This window comes from Tauraco erythrolophus, chromosome 15 (genome assembly GCF_009769465.1).
Source record: "Tauraco erythrolophus isolate bTauEry1 chromosome 15, bTauEry1.pri, whole genome shotgun sequence".
In the NCBI taxonomy this organism is placed as follows: Eukaryota; Metazoa; Chordata; class Aves; order Musophagiformes; family Musophagidae; genus Tauraco; species Tauraco erythrolophus.
Window position 1 is genome coordinate 339,061 of NC_141479.1, and position 26,441 is coordinate 365,501.

Genomic DNA, 26,441 nt, shown 5'->3' on the forward strand with positions numbered 1-26,441 from the left:
CGGGGGGCGCTGGGGACAGGGAAGGGGGGTCCCGGCACTGCCCCCCGGGGCTCCCGCCCCCACCGCCCCTTCCCCGGCCCCCCCGCACCGCCGCGGCCACTGCCGCGCCCCGGCCCTCACCCGGCCCCCCGGCCCCCCCGCCTCCTCTCGCCGCCGCCGCCGGTCAACGGGCCACGGCAACGCGGGCCTCCCCCCGAGCCCACCCCCCGCCCCGCGCCCCGGGCCGCCTCCAGCCCGCCCGCCGCCGGCCCGACAGCTCCCGGCCGCCGCCCGGGGGGGCCGGGGGGCACTTTCGGGGGGCGGCCCCCCCGTGCCCAAGGGGTCGGGGCAGAACGAGGGGGGGCGGTCAGACCCCGCTGGCCAGGGGGGCTTCGCCCGCGGCCCCCGGCCGGCCCGGCGGCGCGGAGACTCACGCGTTTCGCTCAGCACAGCCCCCCCAGCGAGCCCCTCGCGCCCCGCCGCCGCCCCCCGCCGCGATCTGAGCGCGCAGCTGCAGCGCGGGTGCGGCCCGCGCCGCGCCGGCTCCCGCGCGGGTCACCTGCTGGGCAGCGGCCCCCACGGAGAGCAGAGATTCCCGCCCCAAACCTGCCCGCCAGGGCTGGCGGGAGGCCTTTCCTTGTCTTTTCTTTCTTTTTTCCCACTCGGTAGTTCATGAGGCCGTAAGCGAAGTCAGGTGCTAAGCGCTTTCGTGTTCTAGTTTTCCTGTGGTTCGGAAAAATCCCTGACGGCTGAATGTTCACGTTTGCTGCTGTGTCACGGCAACTCGAGCAATTAAAGCTCTGAGGATGCACAGAGCATAGCCAATATATATCAAGCAGCATAATTTTGAGTGATTTCTGCTACTTGCAGCTGGTTACTGTCTCTCAAACACAGTGTGGCAGGACCAAGCCCCCATCCCTCCGTCTCTCACCAGCACTTCTCACCAGGCCTTACATGTCAGAAGTCGTTCGAACAGCGGCCGAGGCAAACGCACGCCGCGGTTGCGCAACTGTGCGCGTTCAGCACAGCCGGTTCTCTGGCCTTCGCCTGTGCCGCTCTGGTATCTGCTGGTGTTGCTGCGTCACAAGCAGGTGCCGCAAAACCAGCCGGCTGCACAAAATCCTGCGGATTTTGCAGATATGGCCCCTGTTTGGGATCCCGTCAGGGCCACGAATTGGGTCAGCGTCCATGAGCTAATCGGAAGGGCCATCCGTGCTGGAGGATGGCATTTTGCAGGGTCCGTCTGTCCCTGGCCGCCCCAAAGGACGCTAAGCTGGCTCTTGTGCAACCGCGGGGGCAGCGTGTTTGCACGGGGGAGAAGGCTGTGCAGCCGCGGGCGATATAAGGCGTGCGGCGGGTAGCACGGGAGCGAGCGGGGCAGTGGTGGGAGGAGGAGCACAGGGCGGCCCGGCAATGGTAAGTGTGATGAGACCAAGACGAGATCTTGACGCTGGTGGGACCTCTCGGGGCTGCTGCGGTGAGCATGGAGCAGAGCAGAAGATAAACTCTCCTCGTCCACAGGTCCGATGGTCACAGCGCTCAGGGTCGGGTGAAGGGGGTATGCGACGTGCTGCCAGACCAGAGTGGGGCTCTTGGCATTGTCTCTGTGCCACTCTCAGTGTGCCTGCAGGGCAGAAGGGTGGCAGAGCATCGCTCCAGCCACTGGCTCCTGATAGGAGACTCCAGCGACCAGGGGTCATCCAGCATGGTGCCATTAATTTTCCTAAAGAAACCCCTTATCTGGGCTAACAGGCGAGATCAGCTTCACCTGTGGCTTTGTGACATTAATTTTAGTCGTGTTCAAGGCTTTGGGGCTTTTTTTATGCCATTGTCTCCTTGTTATGGATACGAGTTGCTGGAAAGGCAAGGATCCTTTTGCAAATCCTAACTCTTCAAAAGAGCTGTAGTGGAAAGAGGGAAACTCTGTTCCTCTTCAGAGAGCCTGGACAGATGCCTCAGCTGTGCGGTTTTACTCCAAGTGCCTGTTCTTACTGAAATGTGGCTTTATCGCTGTCAGCACAGCCCTGCAGCTCCGAGGTCTGGGTTCTCCCACCTATTTCTGGAATAGCTGCCTAAATTGAGGACAGTCCGTGAGCCTTGCGTAAGCCTGGGGGGGGAGACGTTGCTGATCTGACCCTTTGGGATAGGAAATAACTTTGTACCATTGAACCTGGAGGTTTTTGAGGAAATACAGTACAGAAATGATCACATCCATGCTTGAGGTTTGGCTCTTTCTGAATGACTGCAGCCATCGCCAGTGAGCGTGCCAGAAACCTGAGTGACCCAGAGCCTCCTTGTTTTTACAGGAAAGGACTGTGAGGTGTTTGCTGCTGGTCTCTGCCCTCTCCCTGGCTGGCTGCGAAGGCAACAAGAGTGAGTCTCCCTGTGCACTGGCCCTGCTGGGGCAGTATGGAAAGGAGAGGTCAAACCCTCACCTGATCCACGGCCAGGTTCCTCGTTCAGGGCACTCCTGAAGGCTGCCAAGGGGGGGAGAACAGAGCCGGGCTCAGGAGGGGCAGGAACTGGTGGTGTGCAAGAGCCAGCAAAATAGGCAGAAACCTCAGGCTGTCCATGCTGGGCATGTGCGGTTCGTAACCCGGGGAGATGGTGTCATGGTTCTGCCCAGCCGGCGGCCGAGCTGCCACGAGGCCTCTCTCACTGCTCCCCTCAGTGAGGTGGAGAGGAGAAAAATGTAATAAAAGGGCTGAGGGTCGAGACAAGAGCAGAGGGAGCACCCACCGACCATGGTCCCGGGCAACACAGACTCGGCTTGGGGACAAATCAATTCATTTTATTAACAGTTTCATGAGAGGATAGAGAGAAAACAAGGCCAGAGCTTAACAACAACAACCCCTCCCCCCTTCGCACCTTTCCTCTCTTCCTGCCTCTACCTTCTCCCCCAGTGGCGCAGGGGGACGGGGAATGGGGGTTGCAGGTCAGTTCATCCATGTTGTTACTGCCGCTCCTTTTCTTAGAGGAGGAGGAGTCCTTTCGCCCTTTTCCCTTGCTCCGGTGGATTCCCTACTCACAAGGAAAATCCACAGACCTCCAACATGAGTCCTGCCCGCGGGATGCAATCCTGACCCATCGGATCGCTCCAGCGCGGGCTCTTACCACAGTCACGGATTCTTAGGGAGCTGTGGCCACTCGCTCCAGCGTGGGTCGTCCCATGAACTCTAGATGCGTCTCTGTCTTGCCGTGCATCCCATTCTCCACGACCTCCCTCAGGCTCAGGCATCTCTTCTCCAACATGGGCTTCTCCAGGGGCTGCAGTGGGTCTCTGCCCCACCGAGTCCATCCTGGCTGCAGGGACCTGCTGCCGTCTCGCCACCGGCTGCAGGGGAAACTCAGCTCCAGCACCTCGTCCCGCTCCATCCGCACTGACCGGTGTCGGTGTGGCCGTTTCTCCCAGATCTCAGCCCTCCCTGGGCGCACTCGGCCCAGCGGCACCCGACACGGGGCGCTCCCGAGTTCCCTGAATGGCGCCGCCGCGGCCATCTCCAGCCGGTGCCACCGGCCCGACAGCCTGACGCGGGCAGCCGCCGCCCGGAGAGCTGGGGGGGAAGGGGCAGCCCCCGCTCCCCCCTCTCCTCACTGCAGGGCCGGAGCACGAAGCCCCCCCGGCTCCTTTGTGCCGACTTGAACAGGGCCATTCCCAGAGGCGCTGATGGCTCTGCCCGGCCCGAGGGGGAAGGGGGTTCCGACTCGGCCAGAGACGGGTCTGACCCGGTCTGGAAGCCCGGGAAGCTGCAGGGGGCGAGTCCAGTTTTTGCTTCAAGTACACAGCATTTTTTGGTAGATTAGAATACAGAGTACACACATTATTTCTACATTTGGTTGGCAACTCTACCTATCAGCAAGGGTGTGCAGAAGGTCATGCCGTTTCACGAAGTACTCGGCCATCTCGTTGGCCTTTTCGACACGTTTCCGGAGGTCATCGACTCGCCCCTTGTAAAACTCCACCGTGCGCTCAGTCTCTGCTGCCAGCGACTTATAGGTGTGAGCTAAGGACAGAGAGAGATGGTGTGTTCCCAGAGTTGGCAACCACCGTGCCTGCGGCGAACACGAGCGTGTCCAGAGGAAGCCTCATTTTCTTCAGCAGCCAAGAAATCAAATCTCGGCCTCTCGACATAATTGCAGATGGGCCTTAAAACAAAAGAGGGAAAATAAAAAGACAGTGGAATGCTACAAGTTTATTAAAATCTCCATGAATCTGATGATAACGACAGATTTACTGCAGGGAAGCAGGAAAACCTTTCCACCTTGTTTCCAGGCTGCTTCTAACAGGCTTCAGCGCCGATTTCCAGTGCCTGGTGCGAAGGAAGGAGGGAATCAGGCGGGATGGAGGTGCTCAGCTAGGCGAGGGTCCTTGCGCAGCTTCTCCTCAAGAGCAAAGTATTTCTCCGGTGCCGTCAGCTTTTCCCTAGAACAAGGGGGATATCAGAGGGAAACTGCAGCGGGACACAGAGCACAACGTGTTACAGCGCAGCTTCAGTGCCGAGCGCCGGGGAGGCTGACTGCAGACCCCCCCTGGGCGCTGCACCCCGGCGGTCCTTCCCAATACCTCGTGAGCCTCTGCGTCAGGGCGTTGATACGGTCCATGAGTTCCGCCTGACTGGTGAGGTAGTCGTCCTCCTCCTCTTTGCTCAGCCGATTCCGGTTTTTCTGAAACCACCACTGCTGCTTCTGCAGCTCTTCAACTGTCTGTTGGGGGAGCAAGCAACCAGGACTCAGGGTAAGAGAGAGGAGAGCCAGGAGCAAAGGCACACAAAAGTGCCACTCCAAAGTTCAGGGAGCTGAGATGAAGGAAATCATAGAATCATAGAATGGTTAGGGCTGGAAGGGACCTTCAAAGGTCATCTAGTCCAACCCCCCTGCAAGGAACAGGGATATCTCCAACTAGATCAGGTTGCTCAGGACCTCGTCCAACCTGGCCTTGAACGTCTCCAGGGATGGAGCATCCACCACCTCTTCCCAACACTCGGCAGTTTGCAGTACTGGACCTGGTGAGCAGGAATTCAGTGAAGCCAAAGAGGCCTCTTAAGGAACTGGAAAATCACTCAAACGATCCCTTTGTTGAGGTCCCTGCTTGGTACAGACTGAAACCCAGTGTGGACTGTTGCTCACCAGCCTGGGCTGCAGCTCCAAGGATGCCGTTGCATATTCCGCAGGCAGGAGGAAATGGCCTGCCTTTTGTAGGCAGGGTCTGTACCTTATGGCATAGTGGACCTGAAGTTGTTGAGTTGCTGCCCCTAGCTCAACTCTGGAGATCAGGCATGCTGGGCTCCTCCCTGCCTGTTCACTGCAGGTCTCACCTCCTGTGGCTTCTTGAGCAGCGGGCAGAGCTCCAGAGTCTGGTCCAGCTGGCAAATTTCACGGGTGGCATACCCGTGAACACAGTAGGCATCATGCCTGACCATGATGAGCATGGATCACAGCAGCACGCTGAAGTCAAAGCAGTTCCCTTGCTGGTATTTCACAATGGTGGTTGGGGAATAGAGTGAACTGGGATTGAAAGAGACAGATGCAGGGGGTGAGTCCCCTTTCCCACCACCAGAACCCCTCCACACAAACCCAGCACAGATGGGCAGAGGTGCTGTGACGTGCCACCACTCTCCTTGCTAGCTGGTGGCAGGCTCCATGGCTCCGATCCAGATCCTGGCCATGCTGAGGATGACTCCCAGGCTCTGCCACATCCTCCCAGGCAAGCCGATGTTGCAGATTCTTCCACAGACATGCCTGCTCTGGCTCTAAGCGAGGACCTCAGCCCTTGTGAGCTGGGCAAGGCTTCACACCGCGAGGTGGGTTCACTGTTGCATCTCTTGCAGAGGAGATGTTCTTGCTGCGTTCCAGCTCACACCCCTTTCCTGTTCTGCAGGTGAGCTAGCGAGCCCACATGGGTTGAGGCGAGGGGTTGCTCTCCGTCTCAAGAGGAGCCCGGACACCTGCCTGCCAAATCCATGCCAGCATCAGGGGGACTGCCAGGTGATGGAGGACAGACCAGTTTGCAGCTGCAAACCGGGCTTCACAGGGGCATTCTGCCAAGGTAGGGCTGGGGATGCTGGTGACTTCCCAATCTGTCCATGGGGACTAGAGGGAAGGGTGGTGGGCACGGTGCACTGATCTTACTAGTGCTCTTCACTGCAGGCTCCAGGAGCATGTCCAGCTCCTGTTTCAGGTGCATTCCCCTCTTCCCCAACATGTCCTGACTACACGTTGGTACACGACCTAGTCACAGGCTGTTTCCTTCCCTCCCAGAAGTCTGAATTCCTGTAAGAAGGAGACCTCGTCTGTCAAGAAGCCATGGTATAGCCATGCCAGGGCAGCAGGGCATGCTGCCGAGCACAGCTGCTGTCTTGGCGCAACCACACACGCTCCAGCATGGCTACAGTGAAGGCTCCTTCCAGACAGTGGCCAAACACTGTGTCTTCTTCATCTGAAAGTGAGGATCGCTGTCTGCCTGGTGCCCTTGGCAGACTGCAGTGGTTCTGTAGACAGTCCTCGAAGGGGGCCAGGCCCATGGCATCTCCCTGTGATGTCTTAGCCTTAAGGACTGTGTCTGTTCAGAGCAGCGGCAGCCATGGACTTAGGCAACCAGTACAAAACGACAGACCCCCATTAACCTCTGCGCATTCCCAAAGGTTTGTCTTTTGTCTCTGAGGAGCCCTACCAGCAGCTTCCAACAAAGCTCAGATGAGGGTCTGTTGAGCTCGGTGGGCCTGTGCCATCCCATAGCTGACCTAGGTAGGGCTCCTTCAGGCCTCTTCCTTATTGCTATTGCAGATGGCTTTTTCCCCCAGATGTGGTACTGAAGCTGGCCTGCGAGGAAGACCACATGAAGATGATGGTGAGGAAGGAGGTGTTTGAACTCTTTAAAATCCACCGGGAGCTTGTCCACTTGAAGAACCAGGCGTGCAAGGTCTCAGAAAGGGAAGAAGAGGGCGAGCTGTTTTTTGCAGCCACTCTCACAGGTGAAAACCACACTGCCTGTGGGTCAGTAATTCAGGTGAGGATCCAGCAGAGCCTCTGCACAGCTCCGAAGCCGTGAGAGGAGCAGACGCACTGAGTGGGGACAAGAAGGGGAAGCCTCAGAGGCTTTTCTTTTTCTATCTGGGTGCTGTAAAGTTCTCGTTCTCCTTGGAAGGCTTCCCTGGAGGCTGTCAGAAAGCTCTCCTGCCTCCACCAAACCCCTGCTGGCAGCACATCTTGTCTTATTCAGCAGATGATGGAAGTCTTGCTGTGCCCTTTGCTAGCTGATGGCAGCCCTTCTGGCAGCACCCTCTGAGCTCTGCAGCCCTGGCTATAGCACCTCACCCCCTGCCTGATTCATGGGTCAGGGAGGGTGCAGAGGAACTGGAGCTCCAGCTCTGCGTTGCACAGAAGGGCCCTCACCTGTGGTCACTCTGCTGACTCCTGCCTACTCTGGTGATGGTTGCCCGTAGCCCCTGGACACGGAGCTTGAGCAAAAACCCCAGCAGACATCCAGGAGGCCTGGAGCAGCTAGAACTGAGTTGCACCATCTGAACTGGAGCTTGGAGCTCCATGTATGGGCTTAGGCATTGTCTGGAGACTTGGTTTCTGTGTTGTTCCAGCAAAACAGCTCCCATGTGTCGTACTCCAACGTCATTGAGTCAGAGCGGGAAGCGCGCACGGCCGTGATCTCCCGGAGTTTTCAGCTGGAGCTGCGTTTCTCCTGCGTCTACGCCTACGAGCAGGTGGTGAAACTGCCCTTTGCTCTCACTGCTGTTGACAAGTGAGTGGTTCCTCTTCACCTTGCTGTTGATGTGGTATCTGTGAGCTTGCAGAAAAGTAGGTGCCTTCAGTGAGGTGATGTGCCAAGGTGCTGGGGAGCCACTAGGGAGCTCGGAGAGCAGTGCCACATCGGGGCACCTCCCTTTCTCTTCCCTACGTAGTTTTTCAACACAAGGTTTGGGCCTGGGGCAGGGCCAAAGAGGGGCACGCACAATCCACCTTTCTCCTACGCTCACTGCTTGAGACCAGCTAGCCGAAAAATAAAGGGTGGGAGCTGGAAGATGCCCCCACAAGGCCCCTGTGGAGGTGCAGGTTAGGACTCCCTAGGTTGCCTTTCTCACAGCCCTCGCTGACCAGCTGATCAGTGGGAACCCCTGGAGCTCCCTGCCTCTGTCCACACGGATGTACCAATGGGGAGGCAGCTCGGGGCCCAGCCCCCACGAGGCTCCAGCCAGGAGCAGAGGCACATCTGGAGTCGTTGCACGTGCACCGGTGGCCTGACTGGTGCTACGTCCTTCCTGCCTTCTTGTTCTGCTCGTGAGCTCTCCTCCTCTCCTCTCAGGCTGGTGCAGTTCGTGGTCAGAGAAGGGCACTTCAACGTCAGCATGAGACTGTACAAGACTCCCTCCTACCTCCAGCCCTATCACCTGCCGACGGCGGCCGTCCCCATCACAGACACACTCTTTGTCCTGCTGAAGATAGAAGGACAACACCAGCACAGGTACTTCCTGCTGAGCGTTGAGGACTGCTGGGCCACGCCAAGTGCTGATCCCTACCAGGACGTGCGGCATGAGCTCATTGAGCAGGGGTGAGTGAAGTGCCTCCAGCACATCTGGTCTCCTTGCACCGTGAGCACAGCCACGTCTCTGCTGGGTGCTAAGGACAGGTTGCTGTGAGAGAGCAATGAGCAATCACACCATCGCTGCTCATAGATGGAACCTGTGGTGGACACCATAACTCAGTAGGTGGAACAGCCCCATAGATGAGCCCCCTAACCACTCTGAACTGAGCCCCCTCTCCTGACCTTGCTCTGCTGCCAATAGTGCTGCCTTCCCTCTAGCAGTGCTCCTGGCCAGGTGGGGAGGCAAAGGGCAAGGAGGGGAGAGGGGAGACCTTGCTGGGATGTGCAGAGAGATCTCGGCTGCAGAGCTCGTGTTAGAGGTGGCTGCAGCCAAGCTAAACCCAGAAACATGGACATCCAGTGAGCAGGAGCCACCACCAGACCCCTGCAGAGCAGCTGTGGCCCCACAGAGCAAGACATGAGCCAGCTCCTGTGCTGGTGGCAGCTCCTCCCTGAGCTGGGCACAAGGCAGTGTGCCAAGGAAAGGCATCCCTGCCAGCACGGCAACAGAAACAGTCCTGTTCAGCAAAGCTTGGGGCTGCGCTTGGTGCCTGTGTGCTCTGGTGTCCCAGGCTGGGATGCTCCCCATCTTTTGCCACCTGCTGACTGAGCCATCGTGTCCCAGGTGTCCCCACGATGAGACAGTGACATACCTGAACGCCATTGGAGAGAGCACTGCTGCCAAGTTCAGCTTCCAGATGTTTCAGTTTGTTGGTTACCCCGAGGTGTTCCTGCACTGCCGTGTCCGGCTCTGTCTCCCCAACAGCCTGGAGCCCTGTACCAAGGTGAGTTCTCCCGGTGGTCTGCACCATGACTTGGCCAGGCAGGGGGACCTCCCTTCCCATGGCCTTCTGTTTGGGAAGGGGCTCTGCTCCAGTTTCGGGTGCCTCAGCATAATAAACATCTCCCAGCAGCAGGAGCTCAACCCAGAGCCGTGAACTAAAGGTACGAGGGCTTGAACCCACCCAGGGAGCTGCTTTCCCTCTTCCCTCTGTCTGTTGGGTATTTGCAGGAAGAGAGGTTTATGCTAGGACTTGAGGAGGAGCAGGCTAAGGTCCTTCAGGATGCAGCTCCTCTCATGCTCTGAGGTCTTGGCTGCTCCCAGGCTGCAGCCCCGACTGTGCCTCTGCCAGGGAGAGACCACCAGGATAGCTCTTGACCCCGGGAGTGGTCTTCTCCCCTGCCCTCTGGTCCCATCACCCTTTCCTTGGCTTTGTCGACAGCAATGCCCCCGGCACTGGAGGAGCAAACGGGCACTGGCGGATGACTACAATAAGATCGTCTCCTATGGGCCCATCCATCTGCTGGCTGCTCCTTCCTTGGGAGCAGAGACCCACCGTTCCAGGACTGACCAACAGGACCTGGAGGGTATGTATGTCCCTCCGGGGATGACAGGAGCACCTCACAGACCCTTGCGACTTTCTAAGCAGTTCAGGTTTATTAGAAAGGGCTGCTAAACTCACCGCCCTGCGCAGAAGCCTGGAGTCTTTCAGGTGTCGTGGCCACACACGGTGCACTCCAGAAGCCAAACCAGCAGAGAGGTTGGCTCTGCGTGAGCAGCTCCGTACCAGGCACGGGTCAGGCTGAGCAGAGGAGCTGGCTGGGAAGGGAGCAGGAGCCAGAAGGCTGGGATTTTACACTGGACCCAGCAAGGCAAGCTCCTTTTGAGCACCTGGGTCAATCCAGGGAATCCAAGGAGGTCCAGGACCAGGGCTGGCGGCAAGCCCACCTACAGCATAGCTCAGACCAGGCAGGAATGCTGAGCTAAACGGGGCCTGGGCAGTGGGTGTGGGTAGAGGTGGGGTGACCAAGTCCTGTTAGTGGCCTCAGGGCCCCGAAGCACCCCCAGCTCTGGAGATTACCTCCTCCAAATCTGTCCCGGCCAGGAGATGCCATGCCAGAGGTCAGCGCTGGCATGGAGGACCCAGACACATACGTAACCAGCCTTTCTCCTCTTTGGCAGGCCCCAGCCCATGGCTCCCCGGGGCGCTCCTCCTGCTGTGCGCGCTCGCCGTGCTCACCGTGGCTGCTGCGGCCGTCAGCACGAGCCGGAGAACGGCATAGAGAACGGCTGTTTCCAAATAAATGTGGTGGCAGTAGCAGAAAGGCTCTTGCCTGCATCTTTTAGAGGGGGTTTTTGGGAGGGAGGTGATGGTTGGATACAAACAGCACTTGAAGGATGAGTCATAGAACCGTAGAATCACAGAATGGTTTGGGTTGGAAGGGACCTCAAAGATCATCTAGTTCCAACCCCCCTGCCATCAAAATCTCCCCTCTTTCAGTTTGAAGCCATTGCCCTGTGTCCTGTCACTACACACCCTTGTCCAAAGCCCCTCTCCAGCTTTTCTGTAGCCCCTTTAGGCACTGGAAGGTGCTGGAAGGTCTCCCCGGAGCCTTCTCTTCTCCAGGCTGAACAGCCCCAACTCTCCCAGCCTGTCTCCATAGCAGAGGTGCTCCAGCCCTCGGATCACCTTTATGGCCTCCTCTGGTCCTGCTCCAACAGCTCCATGTCCTTCTTGTGTTGGGGACCCCAGAGCTGAATGCAGCACTGCAGGGGGGGTCTCACGAGAGCAGAGCAGAGGGGCAGAATCCCCTCCCTCGCCCTGCTGCCCACGCTGCTTTGGATGCAGCCCAGGGCACGGTTGGCTTTCTGGGCTGCCAGCACACGGTGCCAGCTTGTGCTGAGCCACATCGGAGTGTTTCTGTTCCCTGTAGCATTCCTAGGACCTTCTCACCCCCTCCTGGCCCACGCTCTCTAGACTCAAAACATGTACCCAGGGATGGGAGGTTCCTTCCTCCTGCTTTCCTCCTCCCCGGAGCCAGCCAGGTGGGTGGTATCTAGGTACCCACACTAGATACGTGCCCACCAAAGCTGGACTTGGTGTGGTCCTGTGTGATGCGGGTGCAGCATTGGCAGAGAAGGGGCTGCTCTATGCGGGCACACGTGTCCGCACAGATTCCTTCCTTCTTTCCTTCCTTCCTTCCTTCCTTCCTTCCTTCCTTCCTTCCTTCCTTCCTTCCTTCCTTCCTTCCTTCCTTCCTTCCTTCCTTCCTTCCTTCCTTCCTTCCTTCCTTCCTTCCTTCCTTCCTTCCTTCCTTCCTTCCTTCCTTCCTTTCTTCCTTCCTTCCTTCCTTCCCGACAGATCTCTCCTTTCCTTTGTGACAAATTTGCCAGCAAGTCTTTTGCCCGTCGGTACTCGCAGTGTGAAGCAGGTGACGAGCGACACGGGAAGGCGGAACGCGGAGCGCTCAGCGTCTGGCAGAGATTTAATACGAAAAGGCAGACGAGGAGGAGACGGGTGTTCCCGCTGCGAGGCGGGTGCGTGCGTGCGTTCCGCTGCAGCGCGGTGTCATCGCGGCAATCGCTGGTGGCCGCAGAGGGTGTTCTGCAGGAGCGACGTCCAGCAGATGGCTGCCCGAAGAGGACCCGTTTGGACAGGAACTGGGGAGAAGCTCGTGGGGTTTCTCTTTTTTCACTAGTTCTCAGGCTTGAACCTCTTGAGGCTGGGCTGGAGTGAGTCAATCTGCCCGCCTCCAACAGCAGGGACACCCGTCACCGGGCTGGTCTAGCACCGAAGGCCATCTCTAGTGAAGAGGGGGTGGCTCCATCCCGGCTGCGGGCAGATGGATCGTGGGCTCCCTCCTCACCCCTGCAGGAGCCCGTGGGGAATGAGATCAGGGGCACTTCTACATCATGGAGGAGCTGGAGCCTGGAGGGACTTGGGCAGAAGGGACGTCTCCGGAGCTCCTCGCCCAAGATAGGCCGCTGGGAACGAAAGGGCCAAAGCAAAGAGCCCTGCTAAGATGGAGCATGCCCACTGAAGGGTAAACTGAGGCACACTAAACAGAGCCCTCATTCTCCGTGGGGAAAGCTGCATCCGTTGAGGTCGAAGCTTGCTTGCGGCAGGTGCACACGCAGGCCGGGGAGAGGTCTAGCCCCCAGCTAGTCCTGGGAGACTGTGGTGGTTTTGTCGTGTCTGATGATGTGGGAGAGGGAGCCAGTGGTCTCCTTCGTCTTCGGGTAGTAGAGAATGACCAGCCAGATGAATATGAAGATTCCTGCAGTGAAAGGAAGGCAGACACTCAGCAGCAGCAGCAGGAGATGGTGGGAAGCATCCTGCCAGGGTGCTGCTGGCACTTCCCTGCCGCTTCCAGGGAGTTCCCCCAGCTGGCCCTGGTCCTCCAGGAGGGTCTTCCCATGCTTCAGGTGAGCCATTTGGCTGGGACATACCCTGGGAGGATAATGTCCCTGTTCCTCTGCTAAGGAGCAGCTTCCCTGTAGGAAAACCACCCCTGGTGGAGTGGAGTTGGTTGGGAGCCACAACCAGCTTCACCCCAGTGGCTGGGACCTACTGCTTGACATGCCCTACCAAAGGGAAGGGCACGAGAGTGCTGGAAAGATGCTGACACCTTGGGACCCCTGGTCAACCTACTGCCAGGCTGGCTCCTGCCTGCTCTGTCTTCCCCACCCAAGCCCAGGGAACCCAGCCCGGAACCGGCCCTGACCTTGAAGAGAGTTGAGGATGGTGAAGAGGTAGAGCATGGATGCCGAGGAGGTGCCATGGGTGAGGAACGCCAGGGCCCAGGTGGCTCCCAGCAGGCAGAAGAGCCCCACTGCCACCAGGGCCACCTTCCAGGCCTTGCGGTCCCTCTGCATCGCCCCCGTGCCCTTCAGGCAGCAGCTCTTCTGGGTCACCACCCCAAAGACAGCCATGTTGAAGAGGAAGATGAGGCCGAAGTAGCCGCAGTTGGTGATATAGTGGACCAGGAGATGTTTGGAAGTGATCCAGCACCTGAAAAGAGACAATCGTGGTGCCTCCAGTGGCTCTGCTAGCCTTGGCAGCACCCATGGGAGCCTCCCCAGGGGGATGTGTTTGGGGATGTAGGGACACTCTCATGCTGGTGGGGTTTTCCAGGCCAGGGTGAAGCCCTGGACATCGTGGTGCGGATCCACTGCCCTCGTGTTGCTCAGCTAAGAGGGAGCCCGGGGAAGCTCCAGGTGGACCTTGGATGTCCCTCCATGACCTAGAGGCCTGTGGGCATGACCAAGGAGGCTCAGCACAAGAGGCGGTGGTGGTGGTTAGTGTGGCTGTAGAAAGCTGCTGTTTTGTAATCACAAGTAGCGAAGCGGAAGCGTGGGGTAAGCCCGAACAGGATGGGCGCAACCTCCCACTGCCGCACTCCCGGCAGGAGGGGGTTACTGCTCCCCGTGCCAAAGGGCCGCCTAAGCCTTGTGGACGGTGGCGCACGCACAGGTGGGCTATGACCTGGTGGTCCGTGGTCTGGATGCTGTATTCTCCATAGCTGCCAATGACTCCTGCCACCACCACCACGAGAGCGGGGAAACCTGGAAGAACAAGGGAGACATGTGGAGGAGGCTGAAAAGGCAAGCAGCAGGCAAAGTGGTCAGCTTGAGATCTCTACATGGCCATGGACATGCTGACCTCCAGGAAGATGAAGCTTAAGGGACCCACTGAGGTTGCACAAGTGCCAGGGGCACAACAGTTGCTGCTGGGACATGATGTGGAGAGGGAAGGACAGCACTGGATGGCAGGGCTCAAGGTGTCCCCTAACCTCTCTGCAGAATCGTCTGTTCCAGTGCCTCCCAAGGTGCCCGTGGAGGGCTGACAACAGCAGAACAAAGACCCCAGTGGATATCACCTGCTCAATGAGCAGGAGGCTGGTCCCCAGTGGAATGGAAGGTGCATGTGGGTGCTGCCCTGAATTTGGGGCACCAAGCCCATATAAGACACTTCCCAGCCCTGACCATGGCATCCCGAGGGCAGGACAGGGGCTTGCTTGCTCCTTGCCCATCACAGACAACGTCACCCTGTTCCCACTCCAGTTGTAACCCACTGCCCCTCTCTCCCCCTGGCTCTCGCCCAGGCTGGTGGTGCTCACCCCAGCCGACCAGGCACAGCTTTGCCAGGTAGTGATGGATGTAGGTGCCGAGGACCTTGACAAAGAGGAGGTAGAGGTGACAGCCCTCCAGTGCCATCCAGGTGAAGCAGCAGAGCAGGCAGTAGTGGGTGAGCCCTGCCAGGGCCTTGCAGGTCCCGGGCTGGGTCCCACTGGGGAGCCCACTGTTGAGCAGGAAGGCCAGGTTGAGGAGCAGCAGGCTGCCCACAAGGTTCATGTGCAGCCCCAGGTTGATGCGGAGGGTCTCCTCGGACCTGAACCTGCACCTGAGTGTGCCCAGAGGGAGAAGAAAAGGTGTGGGGGTCATGGCTGAGTGGGGCCCCATGCGATATCCACAGCAGGTTCATGCAGAGGCACCATCATTGTCCCACATCTCTCTCAGCTGACGAGTCCCCGGGGAGCTGCTGGCACGTCCTACCTTAAGAAGATGCAGAAGGCGATGGTGATGATGGAGAAAGCCACGGCTACCGCACAGCCAGCCATGGCAACAGCCATCAAGGCTCGTGCCGTGGACGCGTCCAGAGCTGGGTTCTGCCAGACACACGCACATTGAGTTAGACAGGCCCTGGACCAACCTAGAAAACCTGACTGCAACTACCAGAACCATGGGGCTGGTCACCCCAGTGGGCTGCTGCAGGGACCCCACTCAAGCGCCCAGTCTGTCCCCTGAGGTCTTTGGGGGGAGCAGGACACTGGTGGTTCGGAGGAGATGCTCCCTGAGATGGGGTGAGGGATGAGTGAAGGCGATGGTGGACCACTATGAACACCCTGCTGGAAGCCTCCACCAGGAGACAGGACCTCAAGCCCTGCTGCTCCAGAGCCTGCACTAGGCTGGGGGCTGTTTCCAGCCTGTACCCGTTCTGCTGAGCTGCTGCTGCCCTCCTGAGCTGGGGCTGGCCTTGACTTTGGGCCCTGGGCTTGTCTGGGAGCGGCTATGTCTGTCCCTGTGCAGCTCCTGGTGGCACCCGAGGGGTCACCGAGGCAGGGCAGGGAGCGCAGCTGGGGTACGAGTACGGGCTGCGGGGAATGGGGTTGTCACCAGGAGGAGCGTGAAGAAGGTGAGATGGTCACAGGAACAGACTGTCCGCTTGTCCCCGGGCTGCGTGACACATCCGCTGCCGCTCCAGCCTCCTGCCTGCCCTGCGCTGGGCACAGGGTGACGGCCGTGAGCGCCAGGCACAGCACCCGTGCCCAGCCCCGCGCCCGGCCCCGCCAAGGACCGTACCTTTGCTGAGATCCCAGAAGACACATTGCGGGGTGACAGCCTGCAACGGGAGAGAGCAGCATCGGTCGACACTGCAGCAAGGGCCACCGGAGGAGGGACGGAGGGAGGGCACAGCTGACTTACGTGGGGCAGCTCCTCATGGGCGAAGGTGAGCTGCACGGGGTCCTGCAGCCCAAAGATGCTTGTCTCTCCCACAGTGATGCCCACCACAGTGTGGTCCAGGACCTGCCCTGTCTGGTTGACCTCCTGCGTGGGGGCAATGCTGCCTGAGCTGCGCTGGCAGGTAGCAAGTGCCGGCAGCCAGAGGGATGCTGGCAATGCCAGCTCGTACCTCGAACATGCCAAGCTGCTGGATGTTGAGGACCGTCACCACCACGTGCACTGTCTGGCTGCTCAGGGACCAGAATATCTCCATGGGGAGCTGGATTTTGCCTGCCTTCCCATGCTCAGTCATGTTCGACACCCTGGGGCCCTGCGGCAGACAGCGGCGAGGGGTTGCTTCCTGGTGGAGTCACCTCTCTGCTCAGGACCCACCAGCCTCGCTCCATGCACAAAGTCAGCCCTGCCCGGGGGGTTTTGCTCAGCAGCATCGTCGGGAGCCCTGAGTGCAGATGGGGAGAACCTCAGCCCCAGCACCCAGCAGACGAGGGGCAGAGCTGGGAGCAGCTCCCAGGAGAGTTCCAACCCACCATCACCCCGTGGGACGTGGTCCCCTGGGACATGTAGAGAGTGGGAGAGCCTGGGGGTGGGCAGGAGGTGCGAGGTCCCACACATTCCTCCTCCTCCTCTTCCTCCCCCTCCCTCTGACCACCCGTCTGCTGCTGGCACGGCTCCTCGAGGAGGGCTCTTCCTTCCCACAAGCACCATTTCACGTGACTCCTTGCCAGGAGACGCTCAGGGTGACGTGGGTCCATGACGCAACCATGGAGCAGGGTGGCGAAAGAGCACACCAGGGCACGGCAAGCCCCAGGCCAGGGGCCGAGGGATGCTTGGAAGGCGCGAGGCTTTCCGAGCAAGGGAGAGGGGCACATCTCACCTCCGCGGGAGAAAAGCTGATGAGGACATCACGGGTGACAGCCCTGCTGACGTTCAGGAGCAGCACCTTCAGCCCGGCCAGCCCGCTGCGCAGTGCCGGCCCCGCCGCCTGCACCAGCCTGCGGGGCAGGAAGGCTGTGGGACTGGGGGACCTGGGGGGCTGAGCCCCCAAACCCCACAATGGCCACCCTGTGCCCGCTACCTGAGCCAGCGCTCCCGCAGGCAGGCGCAAGCGGGGCTGCCAGATTGCCCCAGCTCCGGGCAGCGCCGGGGCAAGTCGAGGCTGAGGGTCCCGTTGCCTTGCTCCTCTGACTCCACCATCATGTCACAGCACCAGTGGTGCCTGTCACCCCGCCTCAGGGCTGGGCAGGAGGGGAGCAGGGTGACCACTGGGTGCCGTGGCACTGGGCGGGCACTGGGGGCAAGGGCAGGGATGGGGGGGACCACTCACCGGTACAGCTTTCCTGTGCCCCAGCAGCGTCTGGAAGAAGAGCACGTGGGGAAATGGGGGGGAAAACCCCAAAATCTCGGTCAGTGCCCACAAGGGAAGGGGGAAGCAGGAGAATCTGGCAGCTGCCAGGTTCCAACTGGGCAGCCCTGCAGTTACATGGGCTTCAAAAAGCAGCTGGACAGCCGTTGGGGCTGGCGAAGGCGAAGCCACCACGCTGGCGTCGACACGTCACCACGGCCAGCCCCTCGGGTGGGCTCGCAGCAGAGACCCCGGGCTGCTGGTCCCAGGTTTTATTTTAGCCCCCGGCACCAAACCCCTCCCGCTCCCCTCACCTCTGCCAGCTCGCTGCACGTCCCGGGGGACCTTCCCTTGTGGCCCAGCCACATTTCAGGACGAAACCCCACCACGGTCTTTGGGTCAACACTTTCCCATGGGAAAATGTACCCCCCAAGCCCACGCACACCCCAAGCCAGGGGTGCTCGCGTCCCCCCTCACCCGCCACTCACCGGGCAGCACCAGGAGCAGCAGGACAGTGCCCAGGAGCAGGTTCATGCTGCTTCGTGGGGTCTCCTGGCCGCTCCTGGCCATCCCCCGGTGCTCTGCTCCCCTCGTCCCGGCAGCTCTGCTCCTCCCCGGGGCTCCCCTGGGGCTCACGGCTGCTCCCGAGGCAACAGCCGTGCCCTCAGTTCCCTTCCGCAAACCCCTCGTGCCTTCCTGTGGGCAAGTGATCTCCTGCCCCAGCTCGCAGCAACGGCACTAACGGTCAGAGCCACCTCATTTCCCCCTCGGCCGCTTCCCCCAGCTGACTTGGGGCTTTTTTCTTTCCCCTTTTCCCTCCCATCCTGCCGAATCCTCGGCCAATGGTCCCCGCCAGCCCGGCAATACGTTGGAGCATCCCGCTCCCAAACCAGGCACGCTGCCAGGCATCGCCGTGAGCTGCTGGGGATGAAACATCCCCTTCCCAGGAAGGTCCCCCTGCACCAGCCGGGAGCTGGGAGAGAGATGGAGGGAGATGAGCCACAAGCAGGGCATCATCTGGAGGGGAACTGGTGGGATGGGAGACACGGTGCTGCGTTGGCAAGTGGCACGGCCAGGAGAGCTGCGCTCTGCCTCGCCCTGCAGCCACCGAGGGCGGCGATTCCCGTCCCGTGAAGTCTCCCTCTTTGGATTCCCACCCTCCGCCAGGCTCCCTCGTTGGTGGGTAGTGACAGTCCCCGGAGACCAGCAGCTTCCCGAGCTGCAACATCTTCCTCCACCACCCCGACCTCTACGGCACCAGGGTACCGGTGCTCTGCTGGGAGCGCCGTTACCAGTCCCAGCTCAGCAGGATCCTACGGGGTGAAACGCCACGTCCTGCCCCGGGGATGGGACAACTGCGGCTGACGGATGGATCCCATCGGAAAGCCCGCCAACACACCCAACAGAGAGCCCGGCGAGCCACGCTCCCAGCAGGAACGACTTTAATGGGCACAGGCTGGTGTGTGGGCACGCTCGTTAAACATCTACAGCATCCAAAATATACATTCAACAAAATTAACAAAAATAGATTATTTCAGCTGCTAGAGGGCGCTGCGGAGGCAGTTATTCTGTCTTCACTGGAGAAGGACCCTCTTGGTGAGCACCACCAAGGGCTGAAGATGGGGCCTTTCCCACCCATCATCCCTGGCCTTGGAGCACGGGAGGGGACGTCCAGAGGCAGTGGGACCCTGTCCCTGCCCCTTCCGCTTTCTGCAGCCCTCGCTGCCTGGGCGAGCATCCACCCCTCCTGCCCCTCGGATGCCAAGCCAAGGGATGCGCCCGGTGGGACACAGCGGGATGGGAAAATTGTGGAGGGGGCCGGCAGAGGCGAGGAGCTCGGGACGGCCAGCCCCGCTGCGGGTCCCTGGGCCCCAGCAGCCCTACGAGGCGGGTGCGGTAGCAAAGCGGACGGCGTCGGTCCTTCCCACGGCCGTCCTCCAGGCGCGGAGCCCCGGCACGGCGCGGCCATCGCGGGGCTCAGCCGAGGTGGCTCTGGCTGCTGTTGGGCTGCAGTTTGACGCTGTCGGAGCTGCTCTGTGAGTCAGGGGACCTTCTCGCTTGCAGCACCATGGTCCAGTACCAAAGGAAGATGAGGAAACCTGGGAGGGGAGAGAGGCAGGCTGGGTGAATCGCCTCTAAGGGCCAACAGCAGCCGAGGGTGAGCCAGCCAGCCTGCCAGGGACGGCTCCTTTCATATCCCATCACTGCCCCACCAGTGCCCCATGAAAGCCCCGGTGTCCTTCGGAGGAGCCCAGCATGCCAGCCTCACCTTGGAGGGAGTTGATGATGGTGAAGATGTAGAGGGAGACGAGGCGGAAGACGCCGGAGGTGAAGGAGAAGAAGACCAGCGCCCAGGGGATGCCCAGCAGGATGCTCAGCCCAAAGAGGGCAAGGACATGCTTGAGCGTGTGGCCTTTCTTGTTCTGCCGGAGGATCTCCCGGAGCATGGCCCCCAGCATGACTGAGTTAAAGAGGAACACCAGGCTGAAGAAACCCAGGTTCACGACATTATGGATCAGGGGGCTCGTGAGCCAGCATCTGGAAGGAGGAGAAAGGGCAGAGAGTGACGCTGCAATGTCCGATGGGGGCACGAGGTGGAAAGGTTGGGAGAAGCATGAAGGTACGGGGCAAACACAGGACCCAGCTCAATTAAACCCAGAGCGGGGATACCGCGCCAGCACCCTGCACGAAGCCCCAGAAAAGCCACAGGAGGGCTAAGGAAAGACTGTAGGACACGGTGAAGGTTTGGCCAGTTGACTTCATCTAAGATCAGGGACCAGGCAACCCGTTTCCCATGACTTACATGGTTGCGTTGGTGGCTTTGCCACCAACGGATTCATAGACGGGAATGGAGAAGGGGCCGTAGTTCGTCCAGCTCGTCACGAGGATCAGCATCACGCAGAGGAAGGGGATTCCTGGGTGCCAAGAACAGAGTGAAGCAGCCACCCTGGCCCCTGGACCTTCTGGAAGGATTTTTTGTCCCATTTTTCCCATAGAGTATAAACCAACGTCCTCCCTCCTGAGGGATACCCAAGGACGGAGGATGCAACAAGGACGCCCGGCATAAGCCCCAGCCCAGGAGCGAGCACCTGGCCCTGCACCGACCCCAGCCAGGGGTCTCCTGGGGTCATGGGATTTCAGGCCACAAAAGATCAAGAGATCTTCCTACCGTGGCCTCCTGCCCAAAGCACAGCAGAGATGTGTGGGTGCTTCCTGCATCAAGCCCATCTCTCTGAGCTGTCCTGGGTGCTTCTTTCAGAAGAAAATTCAATTCTATTCTATTATTTCCATTTAAAGACCCCAAGCTGTGGCTCTCATGTGCCTCCCTTGCTGGGTGACCCCCCAGGGTGACCCACCCTTGTTCTAGCACCAGCTTCTGCTCTCAGCCATCAACTCTCCTCCTCCACCGAGTCTCTCGCCAGAGAAACCCCTCTGCTTTCAGACATCTGCTCCCCCACAGCTATGTCTTCATCCCCATCCATGCACCATATACGGTGCGGAAGACCTACCCAGGTGCCCCTCCACCCCATCGCCTCAGCACTGAAGGCATCTCCACCTCCTCCATGCTCACCCCAGCCCACCAGGCAGAGCTTGAGATGGAAGTGGTCGTGGTAGGAATTGAAGACTTCAATCACAAGCCGGTAGAGGTTGTAGCCCTCGATGCCCATCCAGGTGAGGCAGCTCAGGAGGGAGAAGTGCAGGACTACCCCCCCGGCTCTGCAGACTACCTCGCTGCTGCTGGAAGCCAAGTGCTCAGAGATGAGGAAGGTGATGTCCAGGAGGAAGATGGCACCCAGCAGGTTCATGTGGATGTGCATGCTTGTGATCTGGTCTCGCTGCTTGCTTCTGGAGAAGCAAGGTGGGGAGACCTCACCACCATGCCTGGCCAGCATCCTTGGTGCCCCACAGCACCCTACAGCTCTGCATGGGGCAACTCGTCCCCACCATAAGAGCAAGGAGGCCCTCTGGTGGGGTCAGGGGCTGAGAGCCTAACCCCACAGGTGGGACAACCCGTTACATGTGCAAATTCAGGTCCCTGCACCTGACCCTGCTTTTCAGGTCTAGGCCATCGTGGCATAGGGAGCGGCATCATTTCAGCTCTGAATCATCCATCTAGGACATGACTCAGGAGAAGACACTCATGTTCTCCACTGGACCCTTGAAAAGATCTTTGCAGGCTTCTACTTGCCAGATCCATAACTACTACCAAGCTGATTTTTCAAAATCATTGAAAATAGACGGAGTTTTTGAGCGCCCTGTGGGAGACCTGCCCAAGGGGGTGGTTTCTGGAGAGGACAACTCCGCTTTCTCCAAGCACGGCTCCTTCATCACGCTTCTAGCCAGGCCACCGACTGCATTTGGAGAGCCTGTGCCCACCCAGGTGTAGTGGCAACGAACAGGATGCAGACAGGGAACATGGGGTGAACTGTCAGACTGTACCTGAAGTAGAGGAAGAAGATGGTGCAAATAGATGCCAAAGCTGAGATCAGGCAGCCGATGTAGGTTATGATACTCAGGTAATCCCTGTGTGTGTAGGTGATCTCCGGGGATGATACCTGAGGAGAAGGAGGAATGAGAGGTGGTGAGGAAGAACAGCCGGTGAGAATGATGTAGAGAGCTGCAGGAAGGTGTTACCCACCATCAGCACGGCAAAGTAGGTGAGGTGGTTGCACCTGCAGTCCGTCTGGTTGTCCCCCGTCACTGTTGTACAACCATAGCTGTCCCAACTCCCAGAGCTGGCTGCGCAAGAGAAAAGGAGAGCGTCCGGTGAGCAGCAGGAACAGCTGCTTCAGCTTGGTGGGTCTTCAGGGCAAGGTGTCCGTGGCGGGGGAAGGACAAAAGTGGGGGGCCCAGCTTGTCCCATGCCAAGCACACACACTCAGATGGCAACCTCAGCATGAGGACCCAGCCTCAGGGAGGGAGAAAGCTCTTCGGTTAGCTCTGGAGGTAAAAAAAACCCCAAATAAATCCCTTGGGAAAGGATGATGGAGGTGGAGGGAGGAAGGGAGGTGCAAAGCGACTTTTCCCTCTACCAACGGGTCTGCGGTACCCTGTGGAAGGAGCAGAGGCAGCGCCTGGCTTCACGGCCAAGCGTGGGAGCACTCACCGGTGGTGTCCTCCTGCCAGAAGACGCACAGTGGGGTTACGCTCCTCTGCAATGACAAAACCACGCGCCCCGGTGAGGATGCAGCTCGAGGTCTGTGGCCCGGCCAGCACATCTCATAGGGGTGGACATGGGGCAGGAGGTCAGACGGTCTCAGGAGACAAACCATCCTGTATCATGAGAGCGGGCTCCAGGCAGAGACCGTTCTCTTGGCAGCTCGTGGAGCAGACGCCTCCTCCCAGGTCCCCTTTTTTGAACAAGGGACCCTGACAGGGCCGTGAATGAGCCAAGGGACTGTTAAAGCATCCCCAGCCCTGGAGATTGTGCTGGAGGGGACAGATCTGCAAAGCAGCATCTCCTGGCCAGGCGCAGGCAGTGCCACCACCAGCGCACACGGTGAAGCCATGATTGTGATACAGCCCCAGAAGAAGTAGCAGACCTCGTACAGGCAGACCAAGGGCATGGGCCTGTTAGATTGTGACCACTCTCTAAGCTGGCAGGGCCCGAGCTCTCCTTGTCCCTCCATTCCTGGTGGGATCAGGTTTGATGAGGCTGTTTCCCCACCTACCGGCAGCTGGTCGTGGAAGAAGGTGAGGACCACTGGGTCCAAGAGGTTGGCCACTATCGTGTCCACCAGAGAGATGCCAACCACCTTGTCACCCAGGACGTGGCTGCTGTTTTCATCCTGTTGGAGAAAAGGATGCAGTGGCAGTGTGGAAAAGGAGAGCTGCTGGGCGTGAAGCAGGTGAGAGTCCCCAGGAAGTAGCTGCCATGCCTCTTTCCCCATCGAGCTTCTAGCTCACAGAATCATAGAATCACAGAATGGTTTGGGTTGGAAAGGACCTTAAAGATCACCCAGTTCCAACCGCCCTGCCATGGGCAGGGACACCTTCCACTACACCAGGTTGCTCAAACCCTCATCCAACCTGGCCTTGAACACTTCCACGGATGGGGCAGCCACAGCTTCTCTGGGCAACCTGTGCCAGTGCCTCACCACCCTCAGAGGGAAGAATTTCTTCCTTAGATCCCATCGAAATCTCCCCTCTTTCAGTTTAAAGCCATTGCCCCATGTCCTGTCACTCCATGTCTTTGTCCAAAGCCCCTCTCCAGCTTTCTTGTAGCCCCTTTAGGTACTGGCAGGCTGCTATAAGATCACCCCGGAGCCTTCTCTTCTCCAGGCTGAACAGCCCCAACTCTCTCAGCCTGTCTCCATAGCAGAGGTGCTCCAGCCATCAGATCATCTTCCTGGCCTCCTCTGGACCTGCTCCAACAGCTCCATGTCCTTCTCGTGTTGGGGACCCCAAAGCTGAAGGCAGTACTGCAGGGGGGGTTTTGAAGCATCTTCTCCAAGCTAGCACTGGCACCCTGGTCTGGGCAGCATCCCTGCTGCCCTGTACCACTGGAGCCCCCAGCACAGCGGGGACACCCCATCATGCCATGCACATAGGCGTTACCTGGAACATGGTCTGGCTGTTGATGTCTATGAGGAGCACCCTGTGCTCCACCACCTCCTCCCTCTCCTTTGCCATCACAAACAGACTGCTCGGCAGGTCCACTGTGAACCCATGGACCTCTCCGCCCTCCTGCAAGGAGAGATTAGTCAGGAAAGAGGTTGGGAGAGGATCCCAGTAGTCCAAGACCACCAGGGCAATCTGCCCAGGACCCACCTCTCTTTGGGAAGCAAAGACCAGATGCTGAGGAACCAGAGTGGGCTGGACCCTCAGGACGGTCGCTTGCACGGTGGCCTTCCCAAAAGTCTGGTTCTGCCCTTCGAGCTCCACCTCAGCCAGCGTCTTCTCCAGCTCCTCAAGTTTGCTGTCAGGGAAGGGGCGCAGTGAGCAGGATGCAGTCGGCGCCGCGCCGGCAGCAGTGGGAATGGCATGTGCCAGGAACTCACCGCCGAAGCACCTGCTGCTCTGTGGCTCCCACGGCTGGCACCAGGAGCTGGGCGATGAGGCTGTCCAAGGGGGTGAGCTGTCCCTTCACATCTTGCTCACAGGTGGGCATGCTCTCTGGAGAGGGTGATGGGCACACGAAAGGAAATGCCATGAAATGCACAGGCAGAGCCAGGTTCCTCGCACCCCAAACCGACCAGGCACAGCCCTGGTGGGAGCAGAAGGCAGAGGGCTTCAAGGTGACCCCAACCCAGAGGACTTCTGCCACCTGGAGCTCAGCTCCCACTGAGACCACGGGGACCAGGGTGGCTGAGGCTAGCTAGGTGCCTAGCATTGCAGATGGGAGACCTCTGCAAAGCACATGATTTCCCGGGATTTTAGGAGGCAAAACCCTTTTTAAAATCTCCATCTTCATCTCTAGGGAGCCGGGGGTACCAGGAGCTGCCTCTGGGCTCCTTCGAGCGAAAATGTGTCCCATCACCCTTTAGCTGTGTCTTCCCATCGTCATGCTGCAGCACATACTGGGATACCACCACCGCTCTGCTGACAGCTCGAGAATGGGCTGGGGACGAAACGGACCCCTTATTTCATTAAAATAACATTGAATTGCCTTTACCTAAAAAGAAGTATTCAGTTTTACTGTCAAGGGAGGTGTTCTTCCCACCCTTTGAGATGCAGGACACGTTGAAGATGGGGGTGCTGGTTCTTTCAGTCTTCTGACTCTCCTTCGCCGAGGTGATGCTGCTGGACTGGTCCTCATCCAAGAGGAAGCTCTGCTTCCCGTACACCAGCCTCAGGGTCCTGTTGGCCTTGAACCAGTAGATGCAGAAGCGGTACCTGCCCAAAGCAGGGGGCAACCTGTACTCGAAGTAAGAGTTTGTCCTGTTTGGCAAAAAGGGTCTTTTTATGATCAGGGCCTGGGCCGTGTTCTTGATGGAGATGTTGGCAGGGCTGTGCTCGTAGATGATGGTGCTGTTCTGGGTCTGGTTTCGGTCACCGCAGAAGCGTAAGTCCTCTCCCTGGTAGCTGCTGGCTCCTACCCCTGTGTTGCACAAGTGCACGGAGATGCCAGTTCAGTCAGAGCAGGTGGCCAACCTCAGCAAACACCGCAACCCCGTGGCAACTATGGTGTGTGGCACACCAGGCTCTCTGCCTGGATGGGCTGTGTGACGTTGGCCACCTCCTTGATGTCCCCATGGCCAGGCTGGGAGGATTCGCTAGGGCTCCCAGGGCAGCAGGACCTCCCATCTGTTGGTGCTACCCTCTTCCAGGTGCCACCACCCGCGTTTGCAGAGACCAACGGAGGAACTCTCCAACTCCAGAAGGGACGGATGCAGAGCATCTCCTTTCTTTGAAAAGGACCCATCCTGCCCCAGAGACCCCACTGTTGGCAGGTCAGCCCATGAGACGTTTCACCTCTGTGGACATCACGGCTGCAAATGCCCCTCGGTGTCCCCCAGCCAATTTTTGGGGGCTGCCAACTACTTCCAGCAGCCCAAACCTGGCCCACCATCCCAGGGCAGAATGCAGCTGGGACAGCCTACCTTGGAGAGGGGAGAGCAGGAGCAGAAGGAGGACCTTCATCCCGGGCAGCTCTCTGCTTTGGTTTGGCCTCCGAGGAGAAAGCAGAGCCTGGGGGCGTACAAAGGAAAGGGGCCACGTGAGTATTGGGTACCACCCGTACATGGGGTCAGGGGATGGAGAGCAAAGGCTGTGCCGGTGGGACACCGGCCGGTGTCACGGCCATCGCCCCGGCTGCGGGGCTGGAAGGACAGGGTTGGCCGCAGGCGGGTCCCCAGGGCTCTCGGCACGGGGAGGGTGCCCCACCACCCTGGCACAGACACCGATCACCAACGACTCAGCAGGGGAGGGGTCGGGTCCCCTCTTCCGCTGCCCACTTCACATCTCGGTTTGGGCCTTGGCGGCTTATCGCGAGCGGCAGCAACAGAAGGAAACTGCGGTTTCCAGTTCGCCAGCCCCAAAATTCTTCTCTTGGGTGCTTTCACCACGTGCAGATCAGCCGAGGAGCTGGGCACAGTGCAAACCACTGTCATTTCAGCCCGGCAGAAACGGGCTCTCCCAGGCTCGTCCCGGCAACACCACAGCCACGGCTGCCAAAACCCCGTCTGCCCGTCGTGACCCGCTGGGCAAAGTCCTCTGCACCTCCTTTCCCCCTCCCTTCATCCAGCACTCAGCTCCATCACCCTTTGCTTTGTACTGAT

The 26,441-nt window shown here is 59.4% G+C and overlaps 3 protein-coding genes across 4 annotated transcripts; 1 reads left to right on the plus strand and 2 right to left on the minus strand.

Annotated features, from left to right (window-relative positions):
- Positions 1–1,118: 1,118 nt before the first annotated feature.
- On the plus strand, positions 1,119–10,636 carry LOC104383151 (uromodulin-like). The gene is made up of 9 exons (XM_086621229.1): positions 1,119–1,157; positions 2,286–2,352; positions 5,858–6,025; positions 6,780–6,985; positions 7,572–7,732; positions 8,294–8,539; positions 9,198–9,357; positions 9,796–9,940; positions 10,536–10,636. The coding sequence occupies exons 1-9, from the start codon at positions 1,119–1,121 to the stop codon at positions 10,634–10,636; spliced, it is 1,293 nt and encodes a 430-aa protein (XP_086477355.1).
- A 1,738-nt stretch (positions 10,637–12,374) lies between these two features.
- Positions 12,375–17,754, minus strand: ADGRG3 (adhesion G protein-coupled receptor G3). The gene is made up of 13 exons (XM_086621104.1): positions 17,709–17,754; positions 17,203–17,232; positions 16,954–17,113; positions 16,753–16,870; positions 16,048–16,188; positions 15,840–15,962; positions 15,717–15,756; positions 15,531–15,631; positions 14,910–15,022; positions 14,474–14,757; positions 13,826–13,919; positions 13,079–13,365; positions 12,375–12,631 (listed from the first exon to the last, which is right to left on the minus strand). Exons 1-13 carry the CDS (start codon positions 17,752–17,754, stop codon positions 12,516–12,518), a joined length of 1,653 nt encoding a protein of 550 aa, XP_086477230.1. The 3' UTR covers positions 12,375–12,515.
- Positions 17,755–19,197: 1,443 nt separating this feature from the next.
- On the minus strand, positions 19,198–25,803 carry ADGRG1 (adhesion G protein-coupled receptor G1). 2 transcript variants are annotated; one of them, XM_009983985.2, is made up of 13 exons: positions 25,764–25,803; positions 24,836–25,261; positions 24,222–24,345; positions 23,992–24,139; positions 23,779–23,907; positions 22,893–23,009; positions 22,328–22,373; positions 21,860–21,960; positions 21,661–21,776; positions 20,792–21,066; positions 20,024–20,135; positions 19,490–19,758; positions 19,198–19,319 (listed from the first exon to the last, which is right to left on the minus strand). In XM_009983985.2, exons 1-13 carry the CDS (start codon positions 25,801–25,803, stop codon positions 19,198–19,200), a joined length of 2,025 nt encoding a protein of 674 aa, XP_009982287.2. The 2 variants fall into 2 exon arrangements, with proteins under 2 accessions (XP_009982287.2, XP_086477135.1); XM_086621009.1 differs by having other exon boundaries at positions 21,860–21,956; positions 22,324–22,373.
- Between the last annotated feature and the right edge of the window lie 638 nt (positions 25,804–26,441).

Bases quoted from the DNA above. Each gene is read 5' to 3' on its own strand.
- LOC104383151 (XM_086621229.1), top strand. From the start codon at position 1,119: ATGGCCCCTGTTTGGGATCCCGTCAGGGCCACGAATTGG. The intron at 6,026-6,779 runs GTAGGGCTGGGG...TTTTTCCCCCAG, and splicing joins CACAGGGGCATTCTGCCAAG to ATGTGGTACTGAAGCTGGCC. The intron at 6,986-7,571 runs GTGAGGATCCAG...GTGTTGTTCCAG, and splicing joins CCTGTGGGTCAGTAATTCAG to CAAAACAGCTCCCATGTGTC.
- ADGRG3 (XM_086621104.1), bottom strand. From the start codon at position 17,754: ATGAACCTGCTCCTGGGCACTGTCCTGCTGCTCCTGGTGCTGCCCG. The intron at 17,233-17,708 runs GTGAGTGGCGGG...CTCTTCTTCCAG, and splicing joins GCTGCTCCTGGTGCTGCCCG to ACGCTGCTGGGGCACAGGAA. The intron at 15,963-16,047 runs GTACGAGCTGGC...GCCCCCACGCAG, and splicing joins AGCAGCTTGGCATGTTCGAG to GAGGTCAACCAGACAGGGCA.
- ADGRG1 (XM_009983985.2), bottom strand. From the start codon at position 25,803: ATGAAGGTCCTCCTTCTGCTCCTGCTCTCCCCTCTCCAAG. The intron at 23,908-23,991 runs GTGGGTCCTGGG...CTCTCCTTGCAG, and splicing joins TCTTTGCTTCCCAAAGAGAG to GAGGGCGGAGAGGTCCATGG. The intron at 21,777-21,859 runs GTGGGTAACACC...CCTTCTCCTCAG, and splicing joins CCTACTTTGCCGTGCTGATG to GTATCATCCCCGGAGATCAC.